Source organism: Tetranychus urticae, chromosome 1, assembly GCF_039701765.1.
Source record: "Tetranychus urticae isolate SD_2017Ah chromosome 1, NJAU_TeUrti_SD_1.0, whole genome shotgun sequence".
Taxonomy (NCBI): Eukaryota; Metazoa; Arthropoda; class Arachnida; order Trombidiformes; family Tetranychidae; genus Tetranychus; species Tetranychus urticae.
Window position 1 is genome coordinate 31,712,594 of NC_142958.1, and position 25,373 is coordinate 31,737,966.

The window sequence follows — 25,373 nt, forward strand, 5'->3', positions numbered from 1 at the left end:
TCCATCAATTATCCATATCCATGAATAAAAATACTAATTATTAATGCAAACAAACCCGAAATCTTGAGATCATCTCGAACTGGAAAGACTTGAAGGCAACTTTTGACTCAAATATAAGTTGACATTGAATTAGGATCTTGCAAAACAGTTTGAAATAAGAGTTAAGACGCATGAGAAAATCATGAAAGAAGGTTCTTACATGGAAAAACAGAATTCTCATAGTAAATTCGTTCTTAAAAAGCTCATCCATGGAATCGAAATATATTTTCCTTTAATATTTTCAAAAGTCTTTTACTTTTCAAGTTTAACTAAAGTATTTTGGAATAGTTTCGTCAGTTCGAAGTCTTTTTTGAACTGGATTTTCCAATAGCGTGGTTACATGGATTGATTGACTAGTAACTTGATCGTAGTAAATGGATAAGATCAGTTCTATAGTTGTTAGAAACGTAATTAGGTTTGTTTGATAATCTTAATGCAAGAGATCAGTCAAGTTGATTGGTTTAGGCAAAGTATGGTCAAGTTGGTTGGGTTAAGTTGATGTCACTGCTTAAGGTCTAGTTAGGCTGTTAGTCAGCATTGATTTGGTGCAATCATTTATCATTGAAAGCAGCTTTGTTTGATTAACCAACAGTTTCATGTTTTTCCTACATTTAACTCTAGTTTCGTGAAAATTTGCCTCCGTTTAGATTATCACTTGACTTATAGTCCAGTATTTCAATGCTAACCAAATTATTGTTTCATTTAATAATTTATTAACTTCCAAACTTCATCCATTTAACCTACAGTTAATAATTTATTACCTTGAAAATCAACTGAGATTATGTTATAAACAGTTATTTATAATCATTCAAGGTTTCCATTTTATTTGATTGTAAAAATAACAACAAGGAATTAATTCCAATATCAAGAAATGGTTGAAAATAATCTTGCAATTGTCTTCAACGGAAAATATTTGTGAATATTTTGAATGGTCAAACTTGAGATTGGACTTTCAAGTTTATTTGTTTGGTTTTTTGCTTCAACTGTGATTAAGATATGCGGTTGTGATTTAGGCTAAATTTAATCATGATGCTTCTCATTGAAGACGATTGGCTGATGAAATGAACTATATTTATTGTTTATTGTTTGAGGCCAAGTAGTGCAAAAATTAATTGATTATGGGGTTTATTTTTATTACCTCAGAATGAAATCAACAATAAACTGACCCAACCTTTACGGCTGATAATGGGCATCAATGTTTGTTGACCTGAAAACATTTATCATTTTCATTTTCATCTTTTTTATCAAAAATTATTTCTCTACATTTTGATTTGTCGTTACTGTTGTTGTTCAAAGTGGTATAAAATATCAGCTTTTACCCATCCATGTTGATACATCTATTAAAATACAGTAAAAAGATGATTGTATCCTGATGATCATGATTTATTTTATTTAATTGTATCGCTTCACTGTTAGAATCCAGAATATCAACTGAGTCGTTCATGGTTTGAAAAATCAATATACGATGATATATGTGAACATGAAAATGTTTGCTTCCAAGCAAATTGTTTTCTGTAAAATACAAATTAGTTGATCAAATTTCCAATGGCAGTTTCCAATGAGCATAGCTTCCAGTGTCTGTAATTAAAAATACTTGATTCCATTCAGCCATAACTTGATTTAGATCTGTTAAAGAATAAATGAATTTGATTAAGAAAACGTGTCATTATTTAATTTGGTTGTTCTAAAAGTTACAAAAAGCTATTCTGAAGGTGATTTGATTGATTGTTTTAAAACAAGTCTTTCAATGGCAAAAAAAAGCAAAATTTACATTATTATGTAAGCCATGGTGAACTTACAAATCTAATATTTGGTTCCAATTAACGATCCATCAGCCCTCCATCTTGGTCAAGGTATCAATACCATTTTGCTACACAAGTGACTCAATTTATGCAGGCTTAACTAATCACATTATTAATTACGCATGTAACCAAAAAAGTCAGCCATATTTCATAAACCTTTATGTAGAGTTAACACCGAGCTGCTCCTATCCAAAGAGGTTTATATCAATTCTTTAATTCCTAACAGTTAAGTATTCCGAATCCAAATAAATACTTTACAGATAGAAAGGCTTTCCAGGTGAATGGCTTAAACATAATAACAGCAATTCTTTGGTTACTTAAAGTTACCTCACTTTTTAGGATGAACAAAAAAACACTTTTAAAGTTGTCTTAGGTAATTGGTACAAACGTTTCTTATCCTATTTGGTATGGTACGGTAACCGCAGCTATTTAAACGAACGAGCCGAGTTTATGATAACCAAATTTAGACTTAACACATTTTTAACTTATCAGGTAAACCAAAAGAACCAGACCAAGGTATTTATTGGTTGTTAGAGCGAGACAATTCTCTCTTTCTTTGTTGCCCTCCTGGTGACAAAAGAAAAAACAGTTAACAGTTGGACATTTTTAAAGACTTAAACAACAGTGAACATCAAGTGATTACCATAAATTTTTGACTTGCTTTTCCCTTCAAAGTTGAAGATTCACTTTAAAAGACATTTCCAATAAATCAGCAACGATATTATCTAAATTCTGACGGACAAAATTAACATTGATTAATTAACCAGACGAGGACCAGATGAGAGAAAGAGAGAAACTATACCAGACAGAGAAATAGAAAGAGACAGAAAAATTTTCATCTTTGGTGGCTTTGAAAAATTTGCTTCTCAAGAAAGTAAACCTAATAGGAGAATCACTCATAAATAACGTTATTTCTAATAATCACATCTTTTTGGACGAAAAATGTTACAATTATGATTTAATGGTCATTAGAGGCAATAAAATGGACAATATGATTCTGGTTGAACCAGAACAACCTAAAATTAAATAAGAACGAGTTCCCGCCTCAAAATTTGACAGATTTTAGTACAACATATTGCGCCATCTATTGCATAATTGAGTACAAAAGTATTTCTTTTTACTTGAACATATGTTGAATTGTTTTTTTCTGAACTGATGTTTGTTTTTGAATATTTTTTGGTCTGGATACTATTTCATTGTCTAATTTATATTGTTTATTCTCTCTTTCTTTCTATTTGCTAATGAACATAATTACTAGTTGTAGATCATTTTCAAGCTTGGTATGGCATTTTTCGACGATAAACGATTTCTTCTTTCCCATATAAGACATTCTTTCATTACCTGTGATCCTACAGAAATGTGTGAAATGGTAATGTTACATGAACCAATGCCGCATTATTTCGGCTCCGAGTCTGATATTCGCATATTGCAATGTGAGTTTAGTTTGTCAATTCTTTTCGTCCATGTTCTTAATCACATTGGTTCTTTAACGATCTATTAAATTGTTAAAAAGTGGGTTGTTTTGACGCCTCTATTGTGTATTTATTTTTTGTATGTTTATCGTTTTATGAATTTAGCTGTGGAAGTTGAAGCCAAATCTGAATTGCTTGATGCTACGCAATCTTGTGAAATTGTTTCGGATATCGAGATGATTGGTGCTCATCGAGGGCGATCAAACACAGCTCAAAGATTAGAAAGATTAAAAGAAGAAAAGAGAGCAGCAGCAAAAACTAAATATATCCATTGGAGGGATGTTGAAGTCAATATTACAGGTTGGTATTAATTTTATTTTTGCAATTTGTGGATATTGATCTTTATTGATTTATTAACTATTTCGAAATAAGATCAAACCCACACATATAAAGTCCATTATTGCCCATTTTTATCAAGATTTTTACTTTTTCTTCTCATCTTTTGTTTTCAACTAGACGATGAACTCTCTGAATTGTTTCCTAGAAAATCGCCAGAAAAAATGAGAGAAGCTTCTCTAGAAGCTAGTGTTCCTAAAAAATCTGTTCTTTCATTTTTGGTGGAAAAATCCCCCGACAATCCCTTCAAGGAATATGCTAAATTTGATGCTCGAGTTGGAGATAGACGAAGGACTCGAAATTATGAGATTATTTTGCACTCTTTTTCCTGCGAAACAAGACTTAAGACGTTACAAGTTGTAATATTTACCAATGCTCGAGTACGTGATCTTATTGGATTGACTTGTTGGTTATATACCAATGAAATAAATGATCCTAAGCTGGAACCAAATGTGAACAAATACTGTCTTAGAATAGCTGAAGACAATGGAGAAATAGATACTGATTTTCCTGCTCTCAATCCCGATGATATAGTGGAAAAATATGAATTCCGAACCTTGGCCATGGTTGAGGCTAGTGACGACACGGGTAGCTTCGCAGATGCAACGTATGTTATTTTTTACATGCCATCTTCTAGAATTAATATTCTTGTTTTTTATTCCTATCGGTATTTGCATGTTAACCAGATTATTTTACAAAGAGAAGTCTTGAATTTGAACTGCATGAACCTCAAGTTCGAGCTATCAATATTTCTTGAAAAGCAATTTTCTGTTTTAGATTCTTTTTAGTTTTTTTCTTTGTCTTATTTTATATTTTAGGTATTAGTTTTGAAAAATCTTCAAATCGAACGTTCGAAATCATTTTGCAAAAAATTTAAATTTCGATTTTAATTTTTTCTCTTTGTTCCCTTGTTTCTTTCAGTCCCATAACATCATTTTCAGTTCTTGGATTAAATGATATTCATCCAGTTGTAAAAGCTGCTAGTTATGAATCTAAGATGTCATCAAGTACAACAACGGAGCATCTTCGAACAAAGTCCAAACAGTTTAAAAATGTTTTCAAAAAGTTTCCATGGAAAGGAGATAGTAAACATAAGAAAGATAATTTAGATAAATTAAATTCATTAAAGTGAAAATTGTTCTACATTTTACCGTTTTCTGGTCAAAACATATTACTTTATTGTTAATAAAAAAGCTATAACAGTGAATTTTTACTTAAAAGCGCCGCAAGTTTCCCATTTTTCTTGCTCAAACCCTCTCAAATGTAATCTTATGCACTCAAAACAAAAGTCACTTCATAAAAAAGCAAAGGTAATTTATCATTACAGAGTCTTTCATTGTATTATTGCTTGTCTATAAAAGGTAACAAATTAAATAACATGTTTTTTGTATTTGAAAAAGTGGCGAATATGCAATAAAAAGTCAAACTAAATTAATATCAAAACCTAATCTAGTCAGCTGTACAATTTTATTAAACTCAATGTAGACTACATTTTGTCAATCTTTCAAAGCTACATAAATTGTTATTGCTCTGTTAATAGTTCATTATAGATTCTCATGGTTAATGGTTGTCAAAGTCGATCATAATGGAAATCAAATTAATAAGCTTGTTCTTTCATGATTGTTAGCTAATGGTTATCATTTTAGATTTTATAAAAACAGATAACAAAATGAACAAGTGAGTCTGTCTAATGTTAAAATGCGCAATTCATTGAAAGTTGAAACGCGAAAATCAATACTTTTTAAATCGATATCATTCCAGGCAAGCGTATATAGTTGAAATTTCCTCGACTTCTTCAGTCAACATGATGAGGCTGATTTTTCTATTTCATAAATGAAATGAACAGTTCATCTGCTTGTGATTAAAATGGTCTGATTTAATTAGATAAACCAATTCATCCCTTCCCCTTTAATCCTTATCCTTTTTCCAGTTTGTACCTTTTTAGCATAACAAGTAAGCCGTATGACAAATCTTGCTTTTACAATTAGATAATTATAATGGCCACTGTTCGTCCTATTCCGTCAACTCCATCCTGCTCATCACAATCATCTTTACCGCCATCATACGCTATTTCGGTACATGATCATATTTTACCCATTGGATGGCAATGTAAATATGACCCCAAGACCAATAAGTAGTAAGTCTGCTGTTTTTTATTAGTGAACCTTTTTCATGAAAATTGTAAAAACGTTTTCTCAACTTGTTTTGTAGCTATTTTTTCAATGAATATGCTTCAAATGCATGGGATTTCTTCCGAACTGTAAGTATTTCTTAATTTTAGAAATTATTGTTGATATCATTTATCAAAAATCCTAAGTTATAATAATGTTTTGCCTTTTTCAATCATTTCAACAGGGACAACAAGGATCTTGTCAGTCATCGAGATCATCATCCCCTTCACACACTTACACTATTAGAAGTCATTACCAGGTAACTGATTTGCTCTTCTCCAATATCAATTGATAACTTAATATTCATGATCGTTTCTGATCTTGTCTCATCTTACAGCCCTTTTCAGCCCGTTACAAAGCAAATGATTCAACAGTTCAGCGTATTAACAAGATGTTTCCTGATGTCGATGAAACTTATATAGCTCAGTTGCTGCGAAAGTAATTAGTGTTAATGTTTACATATTTTATATATAATTCATTTTTTACATTTTGATTGGTGCAATTTACTAATTCTTTCTTTCTTTCGTTCATTAAGAAATGCTAATCGAGAATACGTGGTCACCAATATTTTGAAAAATGAAAGTTACGCTAAAACATATCAAACTCAACCCGATGAAGCTCTATTCTACAAATTGAAGGCTAAATTTCCTACAGTTGACCCAACAACCATAAGGCAACTTTTGTGCAAGTAAGTAATCAGACGAAATTACTGCCCTTGAACTATCAAAACTAGACAATTAAATATACTGCTGAAGCTTGTCATGTCTTTAAGAGTATCACTTTACCAGACAGAAATAAATCGATAAAATGGTTTAGGCTGAGCTTTCAGATAATTACATATTCATAGGATATTTTATTTCTGCCGCACTAAATTTATCGTTTACATTTGTAAATTAGATAACATGTATTAATCATTGAAATGTCAGTGCTATCAGCTGTTGAAAGTTTTGATATTTTGAGTTTCGGTTTGGTTATTTAAGTATCAATTAATCAACCTGATAAATTTAATGATTTTACAGATATAATAATAGTGAACATGATGTTATATCCGGGATTATTGCAACTCTTGCCCCTCATGTGGGTCGATACCAGTCATTGGGTTCACCAAAGATGAAGTTACGTTACATCAAAATCCTCTACCCTGATGTTGATGAGATCGTATTGTTTGATCTTCTTTACAATTGTGATCATAATGTTAGCGATGTTATGGATAGAATCGAGAAAATGGGCTACAAAAAGAAGGAAGGGCCAATAAGACCGACTTTTTTAAACACCGAAAGTAAAATTTCCCGTCCAAAGTCATCCCATGGGCCGAAGCAAACACAGTTTCCACCAAACATATTTGAAAAGCAAAAAAGTAATTCATATTAACATTTACTCTTCTTGTTTGAAATCATGATAATTATTATTCCATAACTTTCTTTCATTCTGTATAGTGTTTGAAAGTTTGCAAACGGAATTTCCGAATGCTGATAGAGTCCTTATCAATATGGCCTTGGAAAGTTCGTCTTTTAATGAGGATCGAGCTCGCCTGTTTTTAAATTCAATGACTCCTCAAGATTCGGAAAAATATTTACCGAAAGATTGGACCGATAGTCAGGCAACTTTGACAACACTCAATACAAAATCTACCCAAACTGGTGCTTTCATTGCTTCAATGTTGGGAACACCAATCATCAAAAGAAAAACTAACCCAGAAAAAACGTAACATTAACTTTAACTGTATACATTTATTTTTATGTATCATTTTTTTATTTATTTTACTTATTTTATTTTTTCTCGTTTTTACAGTTTTCGATTTATTTATATTGGTTTTATTTTTTGCTCTCAGTTTTATGCTAATAATTCTTGGCAATAATCACTATATTTTTACCAAATAAATATCTGTCTATTCAGGCTGAATATTGGAACAAGTACAAGGGAAGACGGAATCATTATCGAGGATAAAAAGAAGCCAGTAGCTAAAGGTCCTGATCCATCAAATCGTAAAGGCTCCAACATATTTAATTTAATGTAAGTCATTTTAAATCAAGGCATCAGTCAGGCCAATTCTTTCCTCAATAAATTGATCAATGAGAAAATATAATATCATCGGCTCAAAACTATTCCTTTTACAGTAAATCTTACATGCCATGGAGAGGTGCAGACTCTAAGAACCGCTCTGGACCAGAAGCTTCAAATCGTAAAGGTCCATCGTTTTTCAATAAACTTGGCTGCAGTGGCAAGGCTAAAGGTCCTGATGCCAAAAATCGTAAAGGTCCATCCAACTTTTTCCGTCGAAAGAAACAGCAGGTCGATGAAAGTTGAAATCTTCGCCTGAAAGGTTGAAACTTAAAACAATGTTCTACGAGAATGGCATTATTTCAAGAATTTTCATTAGAAATTTCAAGTAATCGTCATTGCACAAAATTTGTCACCAGGATAAACGATACTATCAAACAATTAGAGGATTATTAATTTCTATTTTATACGGTAAATTGAAATTGACATAATCCTATTCTATTACTGTGCAATCTTTATAAGTTGTTTCTTTACAATTTTTGCTTTTTAACTTATTAGCATAGCTAAAAGCTTTCTACCATATAATGTACCAATGTATTTTAACGATAAATCTTTTGGTAAACTAAATTTTCATCTAGCTAAAACTGAATTGATTTATTTCTGATTTGTATTCCATCACAATAATGCGAAACAATAGTTTTCGTGAAAATATTTAAAACCAAGAGCTGTTACTACTAAACAACGAAAACGAGAATGTTTCAAATTCATAATCTGGATTAACCCGAATAATTATTTAATAAGTTTGCTGAAGTACTTCCTCCAAGCAGGTTCTTTTGTTTCTTTAGCCAGTCATTTACTGTTTTTAAATGATTTCCAGAATTTTTAAAACAGATGTTTTTATTTATTTTCATTTTTATCTTCATAATAGACTAGTCTGTTTTGAGTTGAATTTATCGTTTCCATGTTAACTCGGTTGTTTTCAAAATTTATCATTAAGAAAATTTTGGATGAATGAAAATCGTCTTTGCTAGCAAACGAAAGTTTAAAATTGTTAATTTTTGCTGCTACTGATTTCTTGTTCAGCTAATTCTCGTGTTTTCTCAGTTGGCAAGCTTTTTTGATGAGGTGGATCAATTGGTATATAATAATTGTATTGGTGGATGAACAAATCTGGTTTTAATCTAAGCATTACAAGAAAAAGAAATTTAAATTAGAATGTAACAATTGTAATTCTTTATAAATATTATTTAGTTTCTCAGAGTGTATCACTTACATCCTTAAGATGGTTTTTATTAGGACCAAAACCATAGTAATAACATCAATAAAATATTCAAATGGAAGTTTGATTGAAAATGTTAATGTTTGATTGATACTTTTTCAAGAAATTGATTGAGAAACTCTTGGTTAACAATTATATCAATCAAAATAATCATGTTGGACTTTGAGGTGGCTCATTGCTGAAATATGGAGCAGTCTCTCGATCGAGAAGAGTATGGCAAACATTACAGACTTTAAAACTACGATTCTTTGGTCCACCGTAAACGGTTTTGTTGTTACAATCAAAACAAAATATTTTACCACAATGAGAACAATGATGCTGAATAAGATGAGAAATGAAACAAATGAGTTAAGTACATTCGGAATTTTGATCAAAATAAAATACCTTTTCTTTGCGAGAATGGAATTTCTTTTTGCAATTATTGCATTCATTAATATCTTCTTCGTGTTGCCATCTAACCTCGGTATCAGCTTGTCTTATTTTTTCTAATTGAATCTATGAATTTTGAAAAATTTAAACATTATGCACAAATTTTAAATACTCAAAATTGTAAAAACAACAAATTTGAATAAAATCAAAGCTTAAGAATAATTGTAAATTCAGAGTTACCTGAAGTGATTGGGACAACTTGACAAAATCTTTTTGAACTTGTTCACTATTATGGAGGTCATTTTGTAAACTTTGGATTTTACTTTTGAATGTTAAATTTTCCTCTTCCAGTTTAACCTGTAATTATAGAAACCATGACAATAAAATACGTTGTTTAGATTGACAATCATTTTAAACCAACCTTGAGACTGTTAAGTTCGAGGACTTCTTGTTCGAGATTTGAAATAATTCTCTGATTTTCACTTATTAATGTTTCACTATCGGACAATTTACTAGAAGCGCTCGCAAGCTGCTCTTTAAGATTTTTGTATTTAATGGTAAGCTGCTCCATACTTTCTCTTAATCGGTCATAATCTTCAGTTAAATCTTGAATCATTGTTTCTTTGGATTGTTGCTCCGATCTATTTTGCTCTATTGGATAAGAAATGAAGAAGATTAATTCGTTGAAATCTATAATTATCAAAAATTCTCTGGACTAACCTTTAAGAAAGAGAATTTCACTTCGATAAGTTTCTTCTTTTCTTTCTTTCGCAACCAAAGCTGTGATCAAGTCTTCACGAAGCTTTAAACAATAAAATTGCATATCCTCCATTTTTTCAGGCAAATCTATTACCTCAGATTGAAGCTCGTCACTTTTGGCAATATGTTTACCCAGAAGCAATTCATTCTCAGCAGCAAGTTTTTCAATCTGACGATTCATTTCCTCCTTGCTACTGGTAAGACTGATTATTTTTTCACTTGCTTCTGCATAGTAGTTTGTAAGAATATCTGAAATTATTTAGAAATCAAATAATATTAGTGATCATGATAGGATATATGAAATATTGCACTCTTACTTCTAATTTCAGCTAGTTCTGTAGCTGATGAGTCGAACCTTTCTCTTAGTTGATTGATTTGCAGCTCAATTTCTTTAGCTTCTTCAGCAAATTTCTCCTCCAGTTCGGCTCGGAATGCTTCTTCACGCCGTAGATCATCTCTACGACTTTTTAAAACTGCCTCACTATCATTTAGTTGTTTCAACAACTCAGATTCTTTCTTTTGCATTGACTGTAATTGCAATTCGTAGTTTAAGCACATTTCACATGGTTTACGCAGCCTTTCCTTCGTTCTTTCCAGCTGCAAATGCAAGTCAAAATAAAAAATAAAGTAAATAAAAAGCATCTTCAACATTTGGCTTGGCATATACCTCATCTGTCAGCATTTTTGCTTCTCCGTTCCTTCCTTTACTATCGTATAAATTGAGTGAGTTTGACCGATGAAGCCTGTAAAAATATGAGAAATAAAGCATGAGAGATAAAAATGAAACAGCAAAAAATCAAACAGAAAACAAAATTTCACTTACATTTTGATTTTATGACGCACAAGGAAGATATCCTACCTGATATATCGAGTTTAAATGTATAGCATATCAGCCAGAAGCATTTCCATGATGAAGTACGATATGAAAAACATCAAATTTTATCAATGATTTTTTTAGATACAAATAATTATATTGACAATGATTGAAAAATTGCAGCTAGGCAGGACTAAAGTATTTATGACAAAATAAAATGATATAAACAAATATTTTGTCTACTTATTGCACTGAGCTAACATCAAAGTTACCGAATAAAACAATGAAACAAGAATATTAACATTGAATAGCGACAGTTACATTGTAAAAAGCACACAATATAAACAAGAAAAAGAAAATCAAGAGCTTTCAGGATCAAAATGAGTTGGCCTGTTATTTACCTCAAAATTGACAAATGTGAGAAATGACAGAAAATGTTAGTCCTTCAAATGTATAATATAGTCATTATTTAATGATGTATCAACAATCTGGTCACTGAAATGGTAATAGGAAGATGGTGATAATGGATGGCAAAGAGAGAAAAAGGTAACAAGTCAAAAGTTAACACAGATGGAATAATTGGAATAAACATTTAATCAATTCATTGAAAAAATAAAAGGAAGGGGAAGGTAATGAAAGAGAAGAAAGATAATTGCAGCCCAGATGAATACAGCTATACACCAAAATTATAAAATATTGGTACTTTCATTCTGTAAACATTCAGGTAATGGGTTTCAATTTTCATACAATCCCCTGGATAAGAGGCGTACAATTTGCTTTAATAAAACCCAAAGAGCAGAGCTATGGTGGTTAGTATAATCAGTAATCACCAGATAGCGCCCTAGTAATAGATAAAATATTTTGGTTATTATTGTTGGATTTTTGTTTTTATGGCTTTAATGGCCTTTTAATAGTACCAGCCAAATCAGATTTTCAATATCGGGTTTCTCGACCAATAAACCGGTGTAGCTTTGGTTATTCAAGCTGAATGAAAATGAACTGTGTTTTTGCGAATACATTTCAATATTATAATTGACTTATATTAACATTAAAAAACTTTGAAACTAGAGTTATCATAAATTAGTAAAAATGCTGAATTTGATTGTACAGTAAAACCTCTCAAAGGTTGTACTCCCAAAGGTTGTGAGCGGTCCTGCCCCTAGCGATATTGTTTGTGCAACTCTTTGAAGTATTGCATTGTAAAAGCGGGGTTAAACGTCAAATCCGCTAGATGGGGGAGTTCAGTTTCTCACAACCTTTGAGAGGTTTTACTGTAGTTAATCGTTTTTTCGTATTTTCAGTCAAATTCAAGATTCTTTTGATTTTCTCATTTTTTGAACCCAATTTTTGATGGAATCCAATCTGAATGGTTGTTCGAAGTGGTTAGGTACAATTCCATTGACACCTGATTCAAAGAAATAGAAAAGTGGAAACCAAATCCGTGTTCGCTTTCGATCTCTTTGGTATAATGCTCGATTATTGGCAAGAGTGTGGTAATAAAGAAAAAGTCGAGTTGATATATAAAAAGCGATGAATACATCAATGGAGTAATGTTCGTGGGCAGCAAGAATGAAAAATACCCCAAAAAGATTCAAAACCCAGGACAATGTATGAATATAATACATTCGTGAAGGAGTATCTGAAAAGAAGAGAAAAATAAAGAAGAATATTAGAAATTGATAGTTCAGGATGTTTATAGCAAAAATGGATATAAAACGTTTTAATTAGAGAGTGAGAGTAAATTAAATGATGTAAACATTACTGTTCAACTATAAAAATTAACTTAATGCAAATCTGTGAATTATGGAAAATGAGACAAATGCCTAAACTGGTACTTTCTCAGTTTCACTAATCAATAATACGGCATAAAATTTTATTCACTGATCTTGGGTGCAAAAACATCGAATTTACTTTTTATTATTCATTTTATCGTATATTACAATTGTTCATTTTGCTAATTAATCAATGCATTTTCTTTATTTTGTTTAATAGTTCAGTTGCTATATTGGTCAGCCAAATAGTTGCTAATATTTACACCAATATGAATTGGTTTAATTATAAAATGAGTTTTTCTGGTTTTTTAAAAGTGTAACCAGAAAATGAGATCACAATTTACATGGTTCACGTTAAAATGTAATCTATCATGAGTAAAGTAGTCAACTTTAGGATGACATCTTTAGGAAACCATGCTAACTCAGATTATCGATCACTGTTACTAGTTCAGTCGATAACCATTCTTTAGCCTCTCTTTCCTTCCTTTCCCCTTTGCTTCTATTTTTTGTTTCATTTCCACGTTCATCATGAAACATTGAATGAGGGAAACAAAAATTGGTTACTTTTTATAAATCTGTGTTAACAAAAAGTCAAATTCAAGAGGTAAAAAGGAAATCTTTTTTTTCGTTTTTCATGTGATCTGTATTTCTTTTTCCTCCTGTTTATCCCACTATTGCTTTCAATTAACATTTGATTGCTTTTTATTTTCCATATCTTGATTCATTGTCATCCAAACAATCAATCAGCATAAAATGGTAATGTCGAGACTTGTTGTGTAAAGAATTGAACTTGACACAAGAGGTAGACAGGATTAGCCGATATGATACTCTACTGGTCTGTCCAGTTATGGATTGAACTTCAACTCATCCGTCCGAACAAATTATTTCAAATTGCTTTTAATCGGAATCAATTTTAGTCACCAGTGTACAGATAGCTGCTATCCGGACTAATTTTGATCCACTCAGATGGGATCCTTTGATATTAGCTGTGATCGTATCCGACCAATTAACAAGATGAATCCTCAAGTGTATCAAGAGACTGAGCTGTTAACTTTTTCACCAATAATTGGTCAACCTCAACGACGTCCATTAATCAAGAAGAATCATGGTTACAATAAACATTCCCAATTACAGCGACGAAGCCTTACATTTTTAACGCTGAAATATGCTTTTGTTGTTTTCGTTGTAGCTTCAGGTGTTATCACTCTCTGTGATATTAATCAACTTAAAACTGATTCAATAACCGACGCTTCTGGAACCAATGAGACCCATTCAGCCAATGAAACCTCCTCAGTAACCACACCATATACAATTGGCTTTATCAATTCTTCCTCGATTTCTGAAATTATACCAGCTGTTCCATTGATTGTCCTTCCTAGTAATGTGACAATAAGCTCAAAATACGTTAGTTGGGTTAAACACAAGATGAAAATACCTTTATATGTTTATATGGCTGCCTGCCTTGGAGTATTATTTATGGCGATCTTTGGGCGAACCATTGAAAATTTTTTTATTCCTTTCGGATTTGGAATGTTCATGTTGCTTGAGATTGGAATCATGATTGGCTTGTGTATAAAAGAAACTGAATTTGGTCTCGGCTATTCATCGTATCTTTGGACTATCTACATTTGTCATACCTTCTTCTCATTCGCTTATGCTACTATTATATTGATGACGCACCAAGTGCTTTAAATTGATTATGCTCAAGATTGGATTCATTATTATTATCATCAACTGTGCTGTTAATCCAAGAAAAAGAGGGAAAATATGATCATGATTGATCTCAACTTTGCATATTATAATTGACTTATATTAACATTAAAAAACTTTGAAACTAGAGTTATCATAAATTAGTAAAAATGCTGAATTTGATTGTAGTTAATCGTTTTTTCGTATTTTCAGTCAAATTCAAGATTCTTTTGATTTTCTCATTTTTTGAACCCAATTTTTGATGGAATCCAATCTGAATGGTTGTTCGAAGTGGTTAGGTACAATTCCATTGACACCTGATTCAAAGAAATAGAAAAGTGGAAACCAAATCCGTGTTCGCTTTCGATCTCTTTGGTATAATGCTCGATTATTGGCAAGAGTGTGGTAATAAAGAAAAAGTCGAGTTGATATATAAAAAGCGATGAATACATCAATGGAGTAATGTTCGTGGGCAGCAAGAATGAAAAATACCCCAAAAAGATTCAAAACCCAGGACAATGTATGAATATAATACATTCGTGAAGGAGTATCTGAAAAGAAGAGAAAAATAAAGAAGAATATTAGAAATTGATAGTTCAGGATGTTTATAGCAAAAATGGATATAAAACGTTTTAATTAGAGAGTGAGAGTAAATTAAATGATGTAAACATTACTCTTCAACTATAAAAATTAACTTAATGCAAATCTGTGAATTATGGAAAATGAAACAAAAATTTATCAAAATGTATCCTACATTCAGTGATGAAAAAATTGAGCAACGTCAAAGTAACGGTGTGACCACTGAACATGTAATCTCCGCAAGTTCGAACTCCTTTAATGGACATTCCTCCACCAGCCCAAATCAAATAAGCTTGGTGTAACCTTTCGATCCAACTTCCATAAGGCTAAAAGAAAAAGTAACAATATGAATAATTGATTAATTATAGCATTTATTATGATTAAGGTGATATGGTTGGCTGAAAGGTTTAACAGGTACTTACACGAGCAGTGCATTTAAGATGTCGACCTGGGACGGATAGAGAGGTTATAAGCATGGTCACACATCGCAATAGAAATACTGATCCAAAAAGTGAGAACATCCGTCGAAGCAGAATAAATCTGTTAGTAGAATATCGATGAAATTTATCAATGGAATGGATGTAAATGAGCAACATCTGACATTTATGCAACTTATACTGCACTGTACTATTGAAAAGAGTACTGTATATGAGACGAATACAATCTTAACTCGTATAAATATCCTTAAATATTTACCTATGTTTGTGAAATATGAGTATAAAAGACCAGATAAGGAACAATGCTACACCACATAGCTCACACATTTGGAAAGCCCACGGTATGAGAGGTACATTGTCAAGAAAAATATCAGGTAATGGAGGGTAGGTTTGCATATCAGGAACTCGATCATGGACAATAACCATAACAAAAGCTGTAATCCATGTGACCATGAAAAAATAACCCATAGCCACTAAGGCTTTCCAAGCTTCGGGTTTAGGTTATCTCATATTGCTTGAATTTGGGTTGATGTAATAATTTTGGAGATTTTTTGTACATAAATGTTTATCAACAATGGATGAATATGAATACAAACAATCACAAAATAATGAATCAAAGATTTAATTGAGAAAATGGATACCACATAAATGAGAAATCCACTTGAAAATGTAAACGTTAATCCTAACAATAACATGAGACAAGTACTTTCAAAGTAGTCAAGTTTTCACTTAGGACCTAACAAGGGAACATATTTACTTATGAGTCACCGATTTTGGTAGTTAACGTTTAGGTAATTAACATTTAAAAGCTTTGAAACCAGAGGTATCATAAATTAGCATAAATCTGTTATTTATTTATTGATTAGTTAGGTATTATCTTAACATTTGTATTTTGTTTATCGATGTATTCAAACAATTTCCAAAATTCGGCCATCTTCTGTTCTTTAGTTTTAGTTGGATCGTCAATCTTGATGCCTCTTGCTTGGTCTTCAATTCCAGTTTTGAAATATACTGCAAATGCAAGTAAAATCATTAAGAATATAATCATAAAATTATGGATATAGTTAAGTTTTAGAAAACTTACCTAAATAAGCTTTGCTGTTTTCACCAGTTTTATAAGTCGCTGCCATTCGTCTACTGAACTCTTTAAAATTTAATTTGGATTGAGCATCAACTGCACCTTCAGTATTGGCGACCAAGCTTTCAAATTCGGCCGATTTTTCTTTCGTGGCAAGAAATTTCGCCTTAGCTTTGACTTTCTCTTTCTCTATTTTAACAATCTCAGCTTTTGTAGCGGCTGTCAACTCTTTGTATTTTTCAATTTCATTTTCAATTTTCTGTTCAGGATTTTCTCCATCATTCTCTATCCCGAGATAATCACAAAGCAACGAGTAACAGTCCTTCGTTATATTGTTGTATTGGTTTTGAAGCTCATTCTTTTTAAGAGTTAATTCAGGCAGTGATTGAAGAGTTTTGATGGCTTCACACATTTTAAACTAAAAACACAATAATTAAATAATTAAATAAGATGCAAACAAATCCCATTAAAAAGATGTAAAGATAACTTTAACTGACATTTTTAAATTGAAGCGGGAACAACCAAAATAAATTGAAGCAAAAATGAGTGCAGCGTCATCTGTTGCTCGTAAATTGTATTTGTTGTATGGACGATTTTTTTGTAATGACAATTGGTAAGACTTAATTGGATGATCTGATTCTGTTATTCAACAAAAAAGACTGATTCTGGAATGAAATTCACAAAATAGAAAAGAAGAGAGAAATGTGATATTGCCTTGTTAGCTACAATATATCATTATGACATCGGTTGGAATAAAATATATAACAATAAAAGGTAAATAAATCTAAATCAGAATTTAACCGAGAATATTCAAGAATTGGAGATAAAATGAATAGTTATGTTACTATTCAAAAGAAGAAAGTTAATCCAGTAAATGAATTTGGTAGTTAATAAATAGTTTAAAATTGGTTGGTGAGGTGTTTTATCGATATAGCTTGAATTTGACCATAATGACGGTGTAGACAGTATTGATATCAGTGTCATACAGAGTGGTCGGAAAGTTTCTGGTGCAAGGGGCCTTTTCCCCTTCTACGCGCCGAGACATTGTTTGATTTGTTGCTTTATTCAGCACCACTCTTCTAATGGCATCAGTTCATACACAATTATGGAATGATGATGTTGATGCTAGGAAGAATGGCCCATCACTTAACGATTGGAGTTACATAGTTTGCTGGTAAAGGCCAACTCGACCATCTTTGCGTCCTTTGCACCAGCCTTGATCATCTTCTAGTTTTTCAAAAATGTCTCCTAAAAGATAAACACAATGAAAAATGAAAGTTAGTAACCATGTTATATGTTAATATTGGTAACTACGTAAATACCTGTTTTGAAAGATAATTCATCTGACTCAGATCCTTCGTAACCGTAAAGAGCGGACTGGTACTCCAGGCTCTCCATTATCGACTAACAACGTTGTAAGTTTACTTTACTCGTTGATACTAACCAAGTAATCAGCGGTTACTGAGGCAGCTAAGCACTGTCTGATTATAAATATGATAACTTCGTCAAAATGCTTAGTAATAAATATCTCTAATATCTCTCTCAAGATGAAATCTAGTGTTTGGTCAAAAAATAATGATTTTTGGATTCTCAAAATATTGAATTATTGACATACCTTTTCGTGCTATCTCTTGCTACTCTTCGCTGCAGACGTAACTGATAGTAGTTACGCCTAGCATTAAAGTTACGTCCCAGGTACATAAATTATAAATGAAACATTTTATTAACCAACTTCGGTTACACCGAATAACTCCGAATACACGATATGAATGATGAAATTACAAAAAAAACAATTCACCAACACATTAATGTTACTGTGACCGTAGGTTACTTTATGATGGCTTATTCAGTTGATGTATGATTTCTTAAATGGATGAACCAAAAGTTTCCTTAAATGGATGTTAGAGTGTACACTGAATCATTTAGATTACACTAACTTTTACATGTAATTGAATGAAATTTACCAGAAATTACATAGGAATAGTATATTACAGCGAAAAAACAATGAGATAATATTAATAGTAAAGATAAATTTCTATGCATAGTTTTGAAACAATCAAATAGATGACAAGATGAATTGAAGAAGTTTCTATATGGTAAAGAGCAAAAAATAAATCAAAATTATGACAAGAAAAATCAAATGAGATTATCCTAGAACACCAAAATTACTGATTGAAACAAAAATAAACTATGTAATAAGCTTTATGATGACAAAAATAAACTTGAAGCTTTTAGAAATTTAACTTAACGAATGCTGAATTTGATTGTAGTTAATCGTTTTTTCGTATTTTCAGTCAAATTCAAGATTCTTTTGATTTTCTCATTTTTTGAACCCAATTTTTGATGGAATCCAATCTGAATGGTTGTTCGAAGTGGTTAGGTACAATTCCATTGACACCTGATTCAAAGAAATAGAAAAGTGGAAACCAAATCCGTGTTCGCTTTCGATCTCTTTGGTATAATGCTCGATTATTGGCAAGAGTGTGGTAATAAAGAAAAAGTCGAGTTGATATATAAAAAGCGATGAATACATCAATGGAGTAATGTTCGTGGGCAGCAAGAATGAAAAATACCCCAAAAAGATTCAAAACCCAGGACAATGTATGAATATAATACATTCGTGAAGGAGTATCTGAAAATAAGAGAAAAATAAAGTAGAATATTAGAAACTGATAGTTCAGGATGTGTATAGCAAAAATGGATATAAAACGTTTTAATTAGCGAGTGAGAGTAAAAGAAATAATGTAAACATAATCAGATTTAGATTTAATCTAATAAAATGAACTAATGTTTTGAAACCATAACAAAAGCCAATCTTGAATTTCAACAAATGTTGTGTTGAGTAATTAAGCTAATCTTATAGAAATCAATCATTTTGCTCATTCAGTGTTAAATCGAAAGATAACCGGAAACAGCAAAATCAAGATCAAGTACTTAGTAAACTGATTATCTTTAAAATGTCAACTCTTTTCAAGGAAATAACTAAACATGCTTCTATTATTAGCCTTCATATGATTTGGAATCAAGTTCAGGAGCAGAAATGTTTGAACTAACAAGTTATTGCTTCTTGGAATCTAAAGCTAGGAAAATTTATCAATTGAATGCAACTGACTTAGATCAATGAGACTAAGACGCAAAGTAAAACATCCAACAGTCGAGGTGAAGCTAGTCTTTAAAAATAAATAATCAATTTGATGTAAATCTGTGACTTCTGTGAATATGGGAAATGAGACAAAAATTTATCAAAATGTATCCTACATTCAGTGATGAAAAAATTGAGCAACGTCAAAGTAACGGTGTGACCACTAAACATGTAATCTCCGCAAGTTCGTACTCCTTTAATGGACATTCCTCCACCAGCCCAAATCAAATAAGCTTGGTGCAACCTTTCGATCCAACTTCCATAAGGCTAAAAGAAAAAGTAACAATATGAATAATTGAGTAATTATAGCATTGATTATGATTAAGGTGATATGGTTGGCTGAAAGGTTTAACAGGTACTTACACGAGCAGTGCATTTAAGATGTCGACCTGGGACGGATAGAGAGGTTATAAGCATGGTCACACATCGCAATAGAAATACTGATCCAAAAAGTGAGAACATCCGTCGAAGCAGAATAAACCTGTTAGCAGAATATCGATGCAACGGAAGGACGGAAGGAAAGAAAGAATAAATAATTATTGAAATGGAAAGTGAAACAGTTAATTAATCATTTCATTGTTTGCCCGTGTGATTGTTGCTTTATCATTATTTGATGTCATAGAATTTAATTGGCTTTTTACTGAACAATTCATATATTACAAGTAGAAGTTAACTTTGAAAATTGTGTAACAGATTTGCCTTGATAAGTGGAACATTATTGACCTTCGTTATTTTTGTAATTGGATAGAGTGATTTTCACTTTGGTCAAGCATGTATTCAAGAAATTTAACTCAATAAAAAATACATGTGTCAAGGTGATCTTGTTGATAGGAAAAAGAGTTGCAGAGCTTTTTTTGTAATCAAATGCTTTAAGTAACAAAAAATTATACAAAGTAAGTCGGAGCAAATAAGAAATAAGAGTTGAACACCTCGAAAATAATAATCTTGTTTTTTTCAACATTCAAATCAATTAGAAAGAATTCATGGAATCAGATGGATAGACCAAGTTAACTGACACGTAACGGGTTTAGATCAATACGTTAAAAACAATGAGAATTTGTTATTGATAATTCTGAGATGACTATTTCATTCTATCGTCTATTTGCTTAAATATTTCGATCAAACATATTTGACGGAAATAAAGCAATGATAGTAGTGTTAAAACTGATTACTAATAAGGTTCTGTTTAGTATAATTTTATATTTAACTAAAAGATAAAGATAAGCTCAACTTATTTATCTTCAAGTGTTAATGATTCAGTATGCAAATTGAATGCAGCATTGTGAAGCTCCAAATGAAAACGTCATTGTTTAGCATTACTATTCTAATGATCCCATTTAATTGAGTGTAATCAATATACGATAACACAAATAAAGTGTTACTCTCTAAAATATACTTTATGAATAACTGCTATAACATACTCATAAAGAAAACAAATGGAATGAGTGATGGAATTTCCATGGGCATGATCAACATCTGACATTAATACAGCACTTATATGAATGGAAAGAAAAAAGAGAGTAAATAGCCTTAAATATTTACCTATGCTTGTGAAATATGAGTATAAAAGACCAGATAAGGAACAATGCTACACCACATAGCTCACACATTTGGAAAGCCCACGGTATGAGAGGTACATTGTCAAGAAAAATATCAGGTAATGGAGGGTAGGTTTGCATATCAGGAACTCGATCATGGACAATAACCATAACAAAAGCTGTAATCCATGTGACCATGAAGAAATAACCCATAGCCACTAAGGCTTTCCAAGCTTCGGGTCTAGCTTTATGAATGGAAGAGCTATTTCGAGTTTCGGGTCTAGATGTTTTAATAGTATCTTCATCCGAGGAAGAATAGAAAGTACCATCAGATGAAATTGAGGTTGACGATAAAGCTGAGGCATCACTTTCTCTGAGGTTATGTGAATTAAGAGGATGGAAGTTGCCATTGTTGCCGCCATGATGATGATGGTGATGGTGATGATGATGATGACCTCGGCGATTGTAAGTATGGCTGTTTGAGGTTGTAAAATGACTGGAGGTGTGAGAGTGGCTTGAATTCACAGATGAAGTTGATATTAGAGATTTTACAGTTTCCATATTAGATGCTTGAAGACGTTTAATGGCCAAAGAAAGGCGTTTGATGTCACCAAGGACTTTGATGGAAAGCGGAGCTTTACGGAGATCATCTTCAGTGAGAATGAGAAGGGCTTTCCCATCAATCTTGTGTTGAAAGAAAATTTCAGTGTAGGAGTCGAAATTGTTTGATTCTAACCATTGAGATACATTTTCGAGTGACCATTCATCAGGTGAACTCGACAGGCTATCAGAGAAACCATTCATTTTCACAAACAATTATCTTTAACCACTTTTATTATTCACTTGTTTTAGAAATATGTTTTTTCTTGAAGAATAACGAAGATATAAGTTGATAAGAAAACCAGTGTGGACCACCAAACAAGTGGTTGATGTCTGATTATTCATTTAAATCACAACAAATTTAAAAATAGTCACCATAAAATGAAATTTACTCATTGTAATGAAATGCAAATCTAATTTTCATAATTTGTTTGTTTTCAAGAGATAAGTTGTTGAAGGATTTTTCATTTGAGTCTATATCGGATCATTTAAGATCTAGATATTCGATACGATAATAATCTTCGATTGTATCGATAAAAATATTACGAGCTTTGATAAAAGGGAATTTTTTACAAGCATTTCAATGAAACTGTTTCATTGAATGGTAAATATGAGATAAGTTCAAAATTATGGCATTTTCGGACTAGATTTATATGATTGAAAAAAACAAAAACAAATGGAAAATCATTTCTTTCAGTTTCAACAAAATTAAGACAACAAGATAATATTGTTTCAATAGATTGCAAAATTGAAATTGTGCATAAGTTCAACCATCTCAAATTACAGATTTAAACTTGATCAACTGATCTTTCTGAATAAATTTTTAAAAGATGACCGATTAATGTTGACTTAGCCTAGCCTTGTGATTTTAATAGCAACAGAATAATATAATTGAAACAAATTGTGGTATCAATAATCAATAGGGATCAAGAAACGTGGAAGGAAAAAAATACTTGCAAAAAAGCAATGTTTCATGAAATCAAAGCCTCGACTAAAAGCTATTTCTTTATTTGATAACTGCGGCCAATCTGCTTTGATTGAATCAGGATTTCCATCGAAGTAAAATTGGATTGATCGTCCATTTCTTTTACGATAATTTTGAACATAATCAGCAGTTTTTTGAGTGACTTTATGACATCCACGAACATCAAGTAGAACTAAATTTGATAAAATGTGAACCAATTGCTTGATCTGCCCATGTTTCATGTTCAATCCCTGCAACCTAAGGTGTCGGAGATTTGGATATTTCATTAACAATCTTTTTAAATCATCCCAGTTGATTCGTTCACCGTTACACTGCAAATATAAAATAAATTAGTTTATATGATCAATTTTGAATGCAGATAATTCAGCCATGTTGACAAAACCTAACCTTGTTTATTTTAATTTGAAATGTATTTGAATAAATATTTATCTTCTAAAAAAGTAACTACATTTCAAATCGAATCGATACTTACAAATTCTATAACTAAGTCCTGCAAACATTCGTGTTTTAATGTTTCATCAACAAAAAAGCGATTAGTTTGCATGCAAATGTGGGCACTCTGTAAACTTGGACATGAATCTATCAACTGAAAACCATAAAAAATGTCTCCCAAGTCATCGGAATATAGTGCAAGTATTTTAAGCTTTTCAAATAATGGGACTCGTAATCTATCGCGATGGTCTGCAGATGAACGATAGAATTTTTATGAGCAAACATTTCTCAGAAAAATAATTGTACTTTATAGTTACCATTATTAGCAATAGACATCTGTAGCATTTCAAGATTTGGAAAATCATGTGAATATCTTTGGACAGCCTCAAGAGAATCCTGACCTCCAGTGACCAATTGTTTCATTCTGGAACCATTTGGTATTTTGAGTGAATTTGAGCAGGTAGATAGCATTTCGAGTGTATCACAATATTCTTCCATTGGAACGGAATATGAATCGATTAAGCCTTTCAGAGTTCCATGATTTCTGACAAATGAAACAATACACTCGCAAACTTCTCTATCTGGGCATCTGAGCGTACAAAATTCAAATATCTAAGTGGATAAGATAAGTGGATAAGATGTATTTTAAGAAAATTACAAATATTGTTAATAATATCACTATTAAATTTCTATTACTTACTATTAAATTTGGAAATAATTTGCTCAGACAGGTGCCATAAACCTCATCTGGTTCTTTATAGTAAACACAATCCAATGAATAACCACGGACTTCATAATCTCCACATTGCACTGCAAACATAAATTGGAACGATAAATAAATTGATCACAATGAGAACAAGAATAAGGAAAAATTGAAATCTTACCGATCAGATATTTAACTTTTTTAGTTCTCTCAGGAATTAAATAGTGCCATCTAACACACACTGAAACGAAATATTTAATTAAAAAATTTAGCTGTTTTTCCAATCATTATTCAATTGCCTTCAGAACCAAGACAACATTACTTGACATCAAATGTTGAGTAAGATATCGGGTTCGGCCTTCACACTTTAAAGTTGAAACAATGTTTGCTGGTTTCTCGCAAACTGATTATGAACTGTTAAATTTCCTCCTGGACAACAATTGCGTCGATGTAACACAAGAATCTCTACCAATATCCTTTTCAAACTTGGTACAATTGAGACACATTTTCAACAAGAGTCAATTTTTTGTGACACACCACTTTCAATGGAAACAGACGATCTTCATTGTATACAATAAACATGATTTGTAATTACCTTTGTAGCAGTTTATTAAATCATCCAGGTAATTCATCTGATCGAAAACGGCGAGCAAACAATCATCGGGAAGTTCGTTGATCAACATTATAAAATAATATATTAATAAAATAGTGTAATAAAAATAAAGAAAATAAGTATTATAGAACAAGCGCTTTTCCTAAAATCTGGTGATTGTTAAGTAAAGGGTAAAAGATTTAACTGTGAACCGGCAAATGATTTGACTTAAATTAGCTTAATTTGTTTTTCTTTTTAGTTTACATAGATGTCAGCAGTGAATTAACATAAGTAACGTGAATTTGGTTTCATGTAAAGTTGTAAGTTCACAAAATTAGTTAGTTTTGGTCATGTCGATATCTCTTTAGGTTAGACAATAGATAATATCCATTAAGAAAATAGATGGCGAAATAAAACGATTAAATAATAGAAATTGAATTCAAGCGCTCCGAATAGAGTGAAGCATATTTAAATAAGAATAATGGTTTCAATAAACAAAAGGAACCAAGAAATGGGGAAAGTGATAACTTTCTTTAAGAAAACAATGTTTCATGAAATCAAAGCTTCGGCTTATTTTTTCTTCTTTAGTTGATAACTGAGGCCAATCTGATTTAATTTCATCGTAATTCTTTTCGGCGCAACATTTGATTGATCGTCCATTTCTTTTACAATAATCATCAACGATATCAACAGCTTTTTAGTGACTGTAGGCCAAGTATCAATATTAAGTAGCACTAAATTGGGTAAAATGCGAACCAATTTCTCGAGATGTTCATCTTTCATG

At 31.6% G+C, this 25,373-nt stretch overlaps 7 protein-coding genes and 1 long non-coding RNA gene across 12 annotated transcripts; 2 read left to right on the forward strand and 6 right to left on the reverse strand.

Moving 5' to 3' along the window:
* Positions 1–1,147: 1,147 nt before the first annotated feature.
* Positions 1,148–2,857, reverse strand: LOC107362109 (uncharacterized). Of its 2 annotated transcripts, XR_001568612.3 has the most exons (4): positions 2,644–2,857; positions 2,485–2,573; positions 1,839–2,408; positions 1,148–1,665 (listed from the first exon to the last, which is right to left on the reverse strand). It is a non-coding gene; the product is annotated as an uncharacterized LOC107362109 (long non-coding RNA). The 2 variants fall into 2 exon arrangements; XR_001568611.3 differs by having other exon boundaries at positions 2,485–2,855.
* A 122-nt stretch (positions 2,858–2,979) lies between these two features.
* Sin1 (SAPK-interacting protein 1) lies at positions 2,980–4,869 on the forward strand. Its single transcript, XM_015929114.2, has 4 exons — positions 2,980–3,274; positions 3,419–3,613; positions 3,770–4,256; positions 4,571–4,869. The coding sequence occupies exons 1-4, from the start codon at positions 3,124–3,126 to the stop codon at positions 4,779–4,781; spliced, it is 1,044 nt and encodes a 347-aa protein (XP_015784600.1). The 5' UTR covers positions 2,980–3,123; the 3' UTR covers positions 4,782–4,869.
* Positions 4,870–5,300: 431 nt separating this feature from the next.
* On the forward strand, positions 5,301–8,465 carry LOC107362034 (uncharacterized). 2 transcript variants are annotated; one of them, XR_001568601.3, is made up of 9 exons: positions 5,301–5,786; positions 5,861–5,909; positions 6,005–6,079; positions 6,158–6,258; positions 6,356–6,508; positions 6,840–7,177; positions 7,257–7,524; positions 7,612–7,833; positions 7,938–8,465. XR_001568601.3 is itself a non-coding variant. In XM_015929027.3 (9 exons), exons 1-9 carry the CDS (start codon positions 5,647–5,649, stop codon positions 8,125–8,127), a joined length of 1,431 nt encoding a protein of 476 aa, XP_015784513.2. In that variant the 5' UTR covers positions 5,357–5,646; the 3' UTR covers positions 8,128–8,465. The 2 variants fall into 2 exon arrangements, 1 of the variants encoding a protein (XP_015784513.2); XM_015929027.3 differs by having other exon boundaries at positions 5,357–5,786; positions 7,717–7,833.
* Positions 8,466–8,700: 235 nt separating this feature from the next.
* Positions 8,701–11,720, reverse strand: Rbpn-5 (Rab GTPase-binding effector protein rabaptin-5). Of its 3 annotated transcripts, XR_016197776.1 has the most exons (10): positions 11,444–11,720; positions 11,052–11,087; positions 10,896–10,971; positions 10,546–10,825; positions 10,190–10,477; positions 9,891–10,120; positions 9,710–9,826; positions 9,485–9,595; positions 9,095–9,418; positions 8,701–9,002 (listed from the first exon to the last, which is right to left on the reverse strand). XR_016197776.1 is itself a non-coding variant. In XM_089265951.1 (9 exons), coding segments are annotated over exons 2-9 (1,272 nt in total). In that variant the 5' UTR covers positions 11,054–11,087; positions 11,444–11,720; the 3' UTR covers positions 9,091–9,250. The 3 variants fall into 3 exon arrangements, 1 of the variants encoding a protein (XP_089122077.1); XR_016197777.1 differs by lacking the exon at positions 11,052–11,087; XM_089265951.1 differs by lacking the exon at positions 8,701–9,002 and having other exon boundaries at positions 9,091–9,418.
* Positions 11,721–12,501: 781 nt separating this feature from the next.
* On the reverse strand, positions 12,502–22,318 carry LOC107362114 (sphingomyelin synthase-related protein 1-like). The gene is made up of 8 exons (XM_089266179.1): positions 21,282–22,318; positions 20,103–20,220; positions 19,856–20,006; positions 18,901–19,229; positions 15,779–16,020; positions 15,505–15,622; positions 15,258–15,408; positions 12,502–15,054 (listed from the first exon to the last, which is right to left on the reverse strand). The coding sequence occupies exons 1-8, from the start codon at positions 22,079–22,081 to the stop codon at positions 14,723–14,725; spliced, it is 2,241 nt and encodes a 746-aa protein (XP_089122305.1). The 5' UTR covers positions 22,082–22,318; the 3' UTR covers positions 12,502–14,722.
* On the reverse strand, positions 16,346–17,095 carry LOC107362115 (uncharacterized). Its single transcript, XM_015929123.3, has 2 exons — positions 16,604–17,095; positions 16,346–16,530 (listed from the first exon to the last, which is right to left on the reverse strand). Exons 1-2 carry the CDS (start codon positions 17,007–17,009, stop codon positions 16,382–16,384), a joined length of 555 nt encoding a protein of 184 aa, XP_015784609.2. The 5' UTR covers positions 17,010–17,095; the 3' UTR covers positions 16,346–16,381.
* On the reverse strand, positions 17,155–18,902 carry LOC149094971 (antigen EG13-like). Its single transcript, XM_089265953.1, has 3 exons — positions 18,213–18,902; positions 17,920–18,078; positions 17,155–17,845 (listed from the first exon to the last, which is right to left on the reverse strand). Exons 2-3 carry the CDS (start codon positions 17,993–17,995, stop codon positions 17,757–17,759), a joined length of 165 nt encoding a protein of 54 aa, XP_089122079.1. The 5' UTR covers positions 17,996–18,078; positions 18,213–18,902; the 3' UTR covers positions 17,155–17,756.
* Positions 22,319–22,715: 397 nt separating the features above from the next.
* On the reverse strand, positions 22,716–24,788 carry LOC107362039 (uncharacterized). Its single transcript, XM_015929032.3, has 6 exons — positions 24,593–24,788; positions 24,179–24,238; positions 23,995–24,104; positions 23,612–23,906; positions 23,335–23,543; positions 22,716–23,173 (listed from the first exon to the last, which is right to left on the reverse strand). The coding sequence occupies exons 1-6, from the start codon at positions 24,678–24,680 to the stop codon at positions 22,787–22,789; spliced, it is 1,149 nt and encodes a 382-aa protein (XP_015784518.3). The 5' UTR covers positions 24,681–24,788; the 3' UTR covers positions 22,716–22,786.
* Positions 24,789–25,373: the final 585 nt, after the last annotated feature.